At 39.1% G+C, this 12637-nt stretch overlaps 1 protein-coding gene across 4 annotated transcripts in view; it reads right to left on the minus strand.

Moving 5' to 3' along the window:
* Nucleotides 1-12637, minus strand: part of TMEM266 (transmembrane protein 266) — a 92558-nt gene that overhangs the window by 54709 nt on the left and 25212 nt on the right. For 3 of the 4 annotated variants that reach the window (XM_069797894.1, XM_069797895.1, XM_069797896.1), the window contains 4 exons: nt 11911-12067; nt 10614-10714; nt 9002-9108; nt 6602-6790 (listed from right to left, as the gene is read on the minus strand). In XM_069797894.1, the coding sequence (XP_069653995.1) occupies nt 6602-6790; nt 9002-9015 (203 nt within the window). In that variant the 5' untranslated portion in view covers nt 9016-9108; nt 10614-10714; nt 11911-12067. The remainder of the gene's footprint in view (nt 1-6601; nt 6791-9001; nt 9109-10613; nt 10715-11910; nt 12068-12637) is intronic. The other variant, XM_069797897.1, reaches the window with a different exon arrangement.

The raw sequence follows: 12637 nt of genomic DNA on the forward strand, positions 1-12637 counted from the left end.
ACAGTCATATTGAACACATGGGCAAAGCTTGGATATATAGAGAGGCACAACAACAGCCTCTCTTTTATTGTCTACTACTTTTCCTAATGAATCCTAACATCTGATTTGCTTTTAGACTGCTGCTCAGCATTTAGCTGACCTTTTCATGGACTCTCCTTCAGACTAGTATTCCTCTTTTCCACATTTCTCCATTGTTCTATTGCTTATTCATCTTCCAGTTTTTGCACCAAGCCATATCTTCTCCAACTTAGACAATTAATTCCAGTGTTAAACCAGTTAAATTAGACCCATGTAATTCCCACTCTCCAATAAAGAGCTTTGCAAACAGTGGTCTGTGGGCTACAACTACTGCACTTTTACCCACAAAAAGTACCTGGGAAAAGCAAGTTCTATTGGAAAAATACAGAAAGATCTATAAACCAACCGAGTCTGAAAATCACTGAGGTAGAAAATTAATTCTTTTTTTACTTATAGTAGTGCTCCCTCTACCAATTGGCGTCACTGATAAAAGACATTAGAGGGACACACTCAAAGGATTTAGGTACTAGGTTAAACACAGTAATGAGCTATTCTGAAAAACAATATTTACAAGATACAAAGTTACAAAGATAAACACTTAAAAGGATCTGTACAGAAAAAGAATTTTCTAAATCGCTGAACATCCCTGTAACATAGCCCAAAATTTCATGTATTCTCTAGTGAAGAGCTGGTCACCTCACAGGTTCTGTCATGCTGAATGCTCATTTTCTGCTGCAGTGCAGGTCTTAGTTTTGGACCAGAGCACTGAGAGTAGCAGTGATATAGTACTGCACAAAGAACAAATCAGCACTACAGTCTCATTCACTATATTTGCTGTTAAGATTTTGTACCATCTTTCTGGACTCAGACTGTGGCTGGCAGCTAAAAATAAATTAAAAGCCATTTTTGTAAATACAAGGAGCTTGCTCACTACATGAAATAGGTTCGCCCTCCAAAACCTTTGCACTTTATCTCGAGCTTGGACCTCATTATTCACCATGTATCAATATCATGTGCTCCAGGATCTGCATGAGGTGCACAGAACTTTTCTGAAAGTTATTAATTACGCTGCCAGATAAAGACACGAAAAGCAGAAAACATGAGAAATGCGAGAACTTGGTCCATTTGAGTTTTTAGTTAAAGCACCTTTAAGCTTTGTAGAAAACACAAGTAAAATACCTCAAACAAATCAAAATAAAACCTGAAAAATTAATATGAAAACCAGAAATAATAGCATCTACTTGGTGCAATTACAGAAGACAGACTCAAGGAACAGACATCCTTTTCTCCCAGGATGGGTGAACACATTCATCAGTGAAAGCTTGCAACCCATTGAAAATGAAAAGCTCACGACTCTTTCCTGTGTTAACTTCTGAATCTCTGTAAATCTCTGTTCAGTTTTAGTTTCCCTTCCTTTTTATCTCTCTCTCCCTTCCTATAGTTTCTTTTTTTCAGATACTCCTACTGTTTAATGCACTTTCTAGCTGCAACCAAACAAATCTAAGGCTATGAACAGATGATCATAAATGATTAAATTACAATGGCATGACTATTTACAGCTAATGTCAAGTGAGTCACATGAACTGTATGAATTCCCAACCTTTTCAAATACTGTTTTACATCAACAGCTGTAAGCACAGTCATGTTTCAGATTTGTTTAACATACAAAAATTCAAGAGCTGCAATCTAAAACTAATACAACAAATAATTTGAAGTTGGTGTATATCTCTCCCCTTGCTTCCCAACCCCCATTAAATACATATCTTTATCGAGAGACAGGCTCACTGCCTAACTGCATATTCACAAAATTACAGCCTATTGTGCAACTGTCTGTAAATTCTTTTATAATTTATTGTGAATGATACCTCCTAATTGGAGCTTAAGGAAAATACAGGAAGGAGAACTTTTCCCTGTCCCTGCTTGTCTTTAGGCACACATGTACCACTTTCTGCATGTTGTCAATTTTTCAACTGTTCTCCATTTTTATTGGTCATTAATAGAAAAATAGAAGAAAGAAAGTATTTTTTGGAAAGCAGAATACTTGATTAGAAAGAAAGAAAGAGTGGCACTTAAAGCTAATGCTAACATTTAAAAATCTCCTCAACTTTCTGCGTGATTAGTCTCCTTAAAGAAACATTTACACATTCTTTTCATGCAGAGTTCAATGCAGACACAGTCTCTCCAATAAATTCACAGACACAAAGAAAATGGGCAACTTTGCCACTGCTTTTTGTACACGAGTATCACCTAATCTGTTACAGATACATTAGAAGTGTACACCACACGTTCTCCTTGGCATTCAAGGTACATTCTATGAATGAGTTGATTTCTCATATACATGTCTCTAGCCTATGCCTCAATCGTTTCTGCAATGTCTAAGCATGCAGTACAGTGCACAGCAGCAATATCTAAGGATGATTCTAACAAGTTAACTGCAGGGCAGATCAGCAGGACTAATAAGTAACGAACATCACACTCATATTGGTTCTGAGAACCAAGCTACTATTTCTCCACAGTGCTAAACAGGGTGGAAGAGATATACCTTTATAAATAGAGATTGCTATAGTCATATAAAACTCAAAATGTTTTAGTTACATCATGCTGGCATTTATCAGAAAATTTCCTTTTTCTGAAGAGTAAGACCCATAGCTCTATTAACATCAGCCTCACTGCAGCTAGGAAGCAAGCCAGATGCAGGAAACCCTCCTATCCCACATGTGGAGACCACTGGCACCTTACTCCTGTTCAGTGCAAAGGCAGCAATGCCAGCCCACTTGCATGATTTATAATGAGTGAGAATATTTGCAATGTAGATTCCATCCAACTTAACCAACTTCCATTATGTAAATCTTTGTACTTTCCCTGTTTCAGAAGTCTACAGACAGAAAAGAATTTTTGCTCAACCCACATTAGAAGACAATACATTTTGTGTTTTGTTTGAGGGTTTCTGGGAGATCAGAAAGGTTCTTCTTGCCTGATTACCCTTTCACTACTTACAGGTGTACTTCAGGGACAGGCTTAATGTGCCATCTAATCTGCACTCCCTTCTTTGTTGCTTAGCACAGGGATCAGCACTGTAAACTAAATTTCTGACAAAACCAGCTCAAACTGTCCACAAAATTCCTTCAACAACATTGACAGATGGGAACTGACCGCTCTGGGCATTTGATATGCTAGAGCAAAGACCCATCAAACTGCACAAAATAAGTTTTTTATTCCAGTATCTTTAAAGCCATGGGAATGTCAGTTTACATACGGTCTAACAAAAGACAGACCATAATTTTCCTTTCTTTTTGTTTTTCCTTTCCTTTTTTTACTTTCTCATGGGTGTGGTGACAGTCTGATGCCATCTGAGAGTTTTCCAGGCACACAAGAGGGCTGAGCTCTGACCCACCTATTCCTGGTTGCCTATTAATACCGGGTTTGACAGAAACATTCTCTCAGATGAAACAAAAAGCTTCCCTAGTTAGCAGCCAGGTTAAATTTGCACTCATGCTTGGACCCTGAACACCTTCTCACCTTTAACAAGGAAAGTTAGAGGAAAGCCTTGGGGCACACACAACCAAACCATTAAAGAAGACGACCCCTTCATTGCCCACTCATTCATTTGTAGTCTGATGTCTCTCCTGTTGCTCTGTGCATGGAGATGGAGACTTACTAGTGATGAAGTGTGACAACCCACAGCAGGAACTAGGGATTGTGGACAGTTATGTTGAAAACCACAAGGTCATGGACAGATGCAGCTTGTAACAACAACCCAGCATTTTCCAAGCACAGGGATGTGCCAGACCTTCCTGTTGCAGACCCTTGCAGTTAGAACGACTATAACTTGCCTAGACCAGCTACAGATCTAGAACAACAGAACCATACAGAATATACGCAGGTCATACAGGTTGGCACCTTCCCTGAAATTCTCAGGGAAAAGTATACAGAAGGTAAGACTTGGAGTCTACAACAAAGGCAGACTGCCAGGGAGGGGAAGATGAATCCTACATCATCTTTTAGTACTCTCTGGCATTAGCAGTATCTTCTGGTATCTCCACCTGCAACCTGTATGGTAGCATCGGGGTAACAGATTTTCACAGTTACAGATTCGGATACTGGCAGAAACTAGAGGGACTTGGACATTTTCTGCCACCTCCTGTGCTGCCCTCCCCACATCACTCTCTTCATACATGAGAGAGAGGTAGCTGTCAGTTCCTGTACTAAACTGATCTGACCCACCCTATCTCCTTCTTACTCAGGTGGAAGCCAGACACATCTAACAAGGCCATGAGAAAGAAATTACACCATGTTCATAATACCTGACATACTCCCAACCAAGTCATGAGGTGGTATGGGGCCAGTATTTTACTTTTGCTGCTGGGCTTCTTGAGCTCAGCTCTGCTCCTAAATTTCACAGGGCATCAGTTGCGATCAGTGCTTCTGAAAGGAAGAGGCTGTCACTCCCATAAGGCAGATGCAGTCCTGGGACTCAGCTGAACATACTCAGCCAAAATGCATTGAGACATACAAACTACAGCTCTGAATTTTCTTCAAAGAATCCACTCTACAGCTGGGAGGTCTGGATGGCACCTGCTTATTTCTGTTTAGACTGATAAAGCCACAAAAGGAGTCTGTGTGAAGTAAGAGACCTCTGCTGAGGAAAAGAATGACAAGTCAATGTCCATGCTTAAGACTGCAAAGCTGTTCAAACGGCTACAATGAGAGATCTGTGCACTTTGGCACAGTGAAGAATTGAGTTTCAGATCACAAAAATCTATAAAAATGCATATTTGAACTAAACTGGTATTTACTCAGCACCAAAATAGCCTGAGGGTTACACCTGCATACTCAAATTAATTTTCAAGTGCCTCTTTTGCTATGGAGGGTATTTTATGTTATAGTTGTACCATACTTATATAACCTACTTGAAACGTATTTCCCCTTGTTTGGAGTAACAACTTTCTGGAGATGTCTCATAAAGTCCAATTTGGAAAGAAATTAAAGGCAAGAGCCTTCCCCACATAGTGCTTCCTGACTACCATACAGATACCTGCTGAGCAGAGATCAAGCAGGTCTCTGCTGATTTCAGAGCACAGGTTAAAACACATTGAGCTGTTAATAAATGGAGGCTTAAAGCCTTTTAATGTCTTCATCAATGAGAGCTCTATATGACTTACTGTGAAGTGCTTTTAGATGGATCTTATTGACAGTGGAGTATATACATGTTAAGCGCAACACACAGTGGAACAGTAATCACAGAATCAGAGGGGTTAGGCACAAGCGCTCACTTAATCTCTGTCCCAGGGGATGTTAAAAGTGTTATTATTCCTGACAAATGCATCTTCTTAAAGACATCTAGCGATTGCAACTCTATTCCCCTCCTCCCCATACACACCAGTAGTCTGTCCCAGCACTTTGCTACCCTTATTATTTTCTTCTTTGCTGCAATTCAAGCCTTTTACTGCTTGTCCTAAACATCACGGAGATCAATAACAGACTGTTGTCTTCCTCACTGAAGTCCCTTACAAGCTCTCCTGAAAGTCTCTTCTTCACATGAAACACAAAGAGTTATTTCAATTGGTACTCCATGGCAGGTTTTCTGGGCCTCTAATAATTTTCACTGCCTTCATGTGGACTCTCTCCAGTTGACCCAAATCTTTCATAAAAATTTAGTATAGCAGTCCACCTACAGCCACTTCAAGTCTTAACCAGGCATAAGAATGACTTCTGATGACCTGTAGGACAACAATGCCACATAATCTGACACTGGGTAATGTCTGGGCAAATGTTAGGAACTGTTTAAAATCCTTTAAAAAGGGTAGATTTGGATTAGATGTAAGGAAGAAATTCTTCACTGTGAGGGTGGTGAGGCACTGGAACAGGTTGCCCAGGGAGGCTGTGGATGCCCCATCCCTGGAAGTGGTCAAGGCCAGGTTGGATGGGGCTTTGAGCAACCTGGTCTAATGGAAAGTGTCCCAGCCCATGGCAGGGGCATTGGAACTAGATGATCTTTAAGGTCACTTCCAACCCAAACCATTCTGAGTCTATGATTCTATTCCAATAAAACTGGAACAGTTGTTCTACAAAAACAGGAGTAATACATACATACATTATCAAAGACAATGTTCTCACATAAGCAAACTACGCAATTCAAATTATTCTGTGAAAAGTACACAATCTGTCCAGGAATCAGCGGTACTAAGTCATTATCTCTCAGTCAGGAGATGTACAACTACGTACAAGAATCACAGTAGCTAACTCTCCGTCACCCTGAAGCCCTCCTGAAACACCTTTCACAAAGAGCTTTCACCAGGCCATTCTGCTTGTCTGGTGGGCTAGATGCTTGGTCTAGTTTTCCCTGACAGAAGGCTTCCAGACTGTGGTCAAATAGCAGCTGTGAAACACTTAAAATTATAAAGAGCCCCAAACCAGCATGCTAGTTATATTAGAAAACGTTACTTCCATCCTGTGACAATGGTTTTAGAAAGAGTTTGAGGACAACTGGCTGCTCTTCTCCAGCTCAAGGTTTTCTTTTTTACAGGCCGTGAAATTCCCATAGCCTAAAACTATAAAACAAAATTCTGTCCTTTGTACTTACCCTTCTCTTTGGTACTCCTCATCCAAATTTGACAAAAGCTGGGACCCAGCCACAGACAAATCCAGTGCAGCTAAAGGTAGATCTTGATAAGCAAAATTAACAAGCTGTACAGGAGCAATGCTTTTGGTCTCTTCTTCCACTTGTTGTGAAATTATCTCAACTTCTGAAACACCACCTTCTATTGAAGGCCTGAAAATGTAATAAGCAAAATAAAAAAAAATCCTCTTTCTCTACACACACATATACATATAAACAAATATAAATTAAAAAAGCAAGCAAGTAAAAATAAGTTAGAGACAAGAACTTCACAGAATCCTAAAAAGCCAGCAACGTAAAAGGCCTTTGCAAGGTCATTGAAGGAGGTGTCCTCAATGAGGGGACAGACCAAATAACTCCAAACTCTGCCCACTGCAATCAACAGAAACCTCACAGACAAAGGAGAACAGCATTTCACTCTGCTGTATCTGCTTCAAAAGCACTAAATATAAATGGATGTGTTATAAACAAACAAACAAATATGGAAAAAATGCATGAACCCAGAAGCAAAATATTTGTGCAAAACAGAAGGCGGCATGTAACTATGCCAACTAAAAACTCACTGCTTTCTAAGTTAGATCAGTGAGCAATGAATAGCTAAGCTTATTAATCATTATATACAAATCAACTGTTAATTAATGGATGCAGTTTGACCCCTCTTCCACTGTGGGTCAATATTCAAATAGTTTTGATGGATGGTAACTTTGTTTCATTCAGCTAGAAAGGATCATTCTGTTACAAGTTATTTCAAAATAATTCTGAAAGAACAACAATTCAGAAGAATTATGGACTCCTCTATAAAGATTATCTTAACTATCCTTATGTACAGCTTCTAAATCTGAACATATATTCTTCTACCACCCCACTATCATTAAGGGGAACTCCATGCAGGTAAAACCAGAGTCTGACTATGCACATGTCTTCCACCTTTATAACAAGACACTACTTATCTAGATACTCAAACTTTGTCAGCTAGCATACTATCTAGTGCATGTGAAGGATGACTTCATTGCAGGAGGGAGAGAGTGAGCTTGCATGTCAAGCCCCAGCAGGGATTGATCCTTTGCAGTACCCAGTGAAAGCTGCTTGCTCCATTTGATTCAGCGTAGGTGCAAGCATAAACTCCTCTAGCTTTCATCCAGGGGAGCCTGTTCACTTCTGAAGAAGTCTCAGGCTAATTGTCAGAGATTTTCAACAGCAGGTGTGAAGACACTCTTTTTCCTTAGGGATATAGTTAAAAAGAGCTTAGTACCCAACTTCCCTCTCTTATTTGACTACAAAAGTTGCATTGGTGATTTTGTTTTAAAGAAGCTTATTAAAATCTTCCAGCTATTCAAGCAACCTGAAAAACAGTTCATTCTTTTTCCAAAAAAAATGAATAATTTAGAAGAGTTCTTAACTCTCATCTTGTAAATCTAAGGATGTGGGTGAAGGAACCAAAATTCTATGTGAAAGAGAAAGATTCTATTGGTCAGAACCTCACCATTAGACTAACTCTTTTGGACAGAAAACATTATTCCTAAATTAAAAGGAGCTAATGCTGCCAGAATTACACAAGAAAGTAATTTTAAAAATTGGAAAATACTGTTATATCTCAAGTATTTGGCAGGGAAAGGCTGCAACTGTGTCATACTATGACAGAAAGTAGAGGTAAAAGGAAGTACTATTTAAACAACCTAAAGGCTTATTTTATTTTATTCTTTGTCTAACTAATAATGCAAAGTAATGAGATTCTTTCATTTCCAAAAGAACTGTATTCCTCTGTAAACAATCTGAAATGAGAAGCCCAGAGGGAGCACCTAATTTTAGCAAGAATTTTCTTTCTTTGATTTTCACCTTTAGTGCCATCCTGTGGACATTTACCTTTACAAGCTGGTTCAGTTTTGCACAGAAGAGCATACAACGATCCAATTGCATGGCAAATAAAGGAAAAAGGAAATGGATTGGTGCAGCCTTCTCTCTCCCAACAGTATTTACCTTCTGTATTCTTAGACAGACTACATGACAGACACCGTCTGATTTGACCAAGAAGAAAAACAAACAAACCAACAGACTAGTGTTGGCAAACAGCTTTGGGACAGATTTGGTGGCAGGAAAGAAAAAAGGCAAGTGGATCTTAGAATAATATGACATACTAGTTTTCAGTGACTAGCTGTTAGTAACACATCAGACATGCTTACACCATTTGTGTTTTTTCTGCTAATTCACACTCTTTAGACAACTGACCAAATCCTACTCCTCCTCAAAAGATCAACTTTTCCTTCTAGTAATACTGATAAAACCCTCTTGATGTCACAATATCATTCTCCTACAGGTAGCAACCTACTCCCTTCTTAGTTATAACTATCCTCACATGGTACTTACTGAGGATTGGTCATGTTGGAGGATGCAACCAAATCCAGCAGTGGTTCCAGTATTTAAGTAATTCCAGCTGCTTTGCACAGAAGTTCTAGCCTTCCAAGATTAGGTCTCTGGGAGAAGCAAAACAAAGTTATCTAAAACACAGTTGAAAGAACTCCAAAGGGCTGCACTGACATTTGTTGTCATGTTGTGAGATTGTCTAGTAATTTTATTTCCCCCATGATTCCTTTTCAAAGTGGTTTTATTCCAGGTTAATTCCTCCATATTATGGAAGCTGTAAAGTTACAGTGCATTTACTATTGTCGTGGTTTCAGCCCAGCCGGTAACAAAGGACCACGCGGCCGCTCGCTCACTCCTCCCGCCCCCCTCCGGTGGGATAGGGGGAAGACGGAGGAGAGAAAAGAAAAAAAACCTGGAACCTCGAGGGTTGAGATAAAGGCAGTTTACTGGAACAGCACAAAGAAATTACAACAACAACAACGGTACTAATGAAAGAGTATACAAAAAGAGTGATGCACAGTGCAACTGCTCACCACCCGGGACCTGACGCTCCGCCACTTCCCCCACCGAAAGTCGAGACCACCCCCCGGCCCGCTCCCCATATATATATACTGAGCATGATGTCACATGGTATGGAATAGCTCCTTGGCTAGTTCAGGTCAACTGCCCCGGCTATGCCCCCCACCTCCCAGGTTCCTGTAAAAATTAACTCTATCCCAGCTGAACCCAGCACAACTATACGCATGGACACCCGCTCACATATATACCTCCATAAGAACACAGGTCTTACTTTAAACTGCTAGATTCTTGAGAAGGGTAACCAAAATCAGAGGGGAGTGGATTTTCAAAGAAAGCTCATGACTTCAGGAGCGCAAACTCTATTAGAATCCAACTGATTTTTTACCCTTTTTTTCCCCAATTTAATATATATTATAGAGATGAGCATTAGCTTTGTCAAGAAAGTTTGGGGGTTTTTTTTCCTCCATTTTCCAATTTGAACTGTGTTCCTGACTCCCTTTAGTACTTTAGAAAGTCTCTTCCAAGAACTAATTCATTTTGTCAAACATTCTGGATGGACTGTTATCAAGATGGTATTTTGATCAACAAACCCACTAACACATTTGGAAAAGGCACCACATTTGCTTGTGGCAAAGTCTCCATTTGTGTTGTACCTGGACCAATACATGGCAACCAGAATGGAAGAGGACAAGCTTGTGAGAATGAAACCTACTGATACACAGGTTTTGGTAGCTGGAAAAATATGAACTGGAAAATACCATATAAAAACCAAAAATTCTTAGAAAAAGATATCATGAGGAACTTTGTAAAGCTACTGGCAAGATTATATGCTAAATAATTTTTTAAAGTAACATAAAAACATACTCTTATATTAACTAAACAGAAATAGTCATTGGCAAATTAGAATATTACTGACAATAATACACAAAAAAATTCACGATAAAGAAAAATGTTTCTTATACTAAACTTCATAGTAGAGTCACTTACAGGCTGAATTGTTAGTATCAGTCAAATATTTACAGTGGAGACATGTCAATGTAGCAACAGTATGACCCTTAACAATCACTTGATACCAAATAATAAAATTTGAACTTACATCTTTTGTAGAGCCATTTCCAAGAATTTATTTAATGCCTTGTAACCTCATAATAATGTAAAATATAGTCAATGCATTCTCAGATTGTCCAGATAATGTGCCTGGTTATGCAAAAAGAAAGGGTCTACACTGTGATCACCCTCCTCAGGTAGGTAAGTCAGCCAAAAGCAATTCATTTATTCATATGAAGAAAAGAAACATGACCAACTTTAAAACAGAAAAATACACATATTCTAGAAAAACACACACCCTCCGTTTACCTATAACTTTGTAATACTTCTAAAGTCAGAGTAAGAAGCAAACTTTTTTCAGATAAACCTTCCCTAATACAGAAGAGACTTGAATCAACATCCATTCCATATCAATGGGAGTCTCTTCCTTGGCCTTTGTAGTCCTTGAATTATTTTATTTATTATATCCCTAAGGTAGCAAAATACTAAAAAGATTTGCCTAAAAATTATGCATCTTTAAATCATACACTGAAGGGATTTGGTGAATCTATACCTATGACGGCTTTATGATAGCAATTGTTAAACCTATCAGCACAACAAAACTAAAACATAAATATCAGCCTTGTTTTGCAATGTTAGCTCCCTAACATCTCATTCTGGGTTGGTATTTTACAGCACTTCTCAGAAAAAACAATTTTTAAATGAAATATTTTACCCAAACCAGTTGTTCTAAGCACTCAGCCTAAGAATATGGTAAAGGCATGAGGTACTGTGCACCTGTCTTGTGAGACTGAGGAAATTGAGAATCCTGCTATAACTGCATTTGCAGACCTGGAGAATAAAAGGTAAATGGGGATACAGTTGATTTAGGTAATGGGAATAAAACTGATGGAAACTGGCCTCAGAGGACAGGCAGACAGATTTAGACATGGGAATTTCTTAACATCGTAAAAAACTCACCATTTATTTGGGAGACACCACAGTGCTAATACTCGCAACCTCCCTCCCAAAGGGGGTTTAGAAAACAAAACAATGACAAAAAATCTGGAGCTAGATTTTTTAAAATTCTTATTTTTTAGATTAATCTCAAGATTGTGAGGGAACTTAAGTCGTAACAGTGGTGCCAGCAACACTGTAGTTCTTTCACATAGGACATGAACATGAAATATTTGTCTCTCCAGAACAGAGACTCAGTCTCTTTTTTTTCCCCTAAAGCTGTAAATATGTTCACATTCACACAGAATTTTGTTTCGCAACTCAACCAGATCTGACCAGTGGCAACACCAATAAGCCAGACCTGCGCCCTCCTACTGGAGTTAGCAGCTCTACAGATAAAGTTTGCTCACCACCAGGACTGAAGGAGCTATTTGCAGCCAGGCAGCAAGCTCTTCTGATAACTCTGATGGCTCCACAGGGAGCAGAGTCCAACTCGCCTTAGCTGAACGGATCGTTACCATGACATAAGGCGCTCACAAAGGTGAGACTAGTACCGTGGAAAGAGATCTGAAAGGAGATAAAGGCAGTCAAGTCTCCAAAGGACTCAGTGGAGCCTTCCCGAGAGAAAAAGTGGCAAAAAGTGAGTAATTTCTGGTGCAGATAACTAACGTATTAGATAATTTAATGAATTAAAAAGACAAGTAGTTAATATGTACAATAAAAGGGCAGCACAACTGAAACCTTCAAAACGGACATAATAGGTCGCATATTATCTATATCCTAAAGGGATTACTACATGATTCATACTTCTTTCTAGGCTTTAGGCAAGCAACAGTAATGTCTTAACATATACTGATATTTTTCAGAAACTTATTCTTTCCATCCACTCCACCTCATCTATCTGCTACGTTAACTTCCTTAAAAAACCAAAACAAACAACTTTTATAGCAGCATAAAACACTGCCAACTTCCACAGCAAATTTCTATCCAACTGAGTGGCGTTTAAAGGCAACAAGGAGCAGCAGGGAGATTTTCTTCTTCTGCACTTATCTCTCGCTTGCATTCCTATAGGATATAGTGTAGGCAAAGAGCAACCATGTGGCTCTCCTCCCTACCAACAGAGACGGGCATGGGGCA

The sequence above is a fragment of the Haliaeetus albicilla genome, chromosome 12 (assembly GCF_947461875.1).
Source record: "Haliaeetus albicilla chromosome 12, bHalAlb1.1, whole genome shotgun sequence".
Lineage (NCBI taxonomy): Eukaryota > Metazoa > Chordata > Aves > Accipitriformes > Accipitridae > Haliaeetus > Haliaeetus albicilla.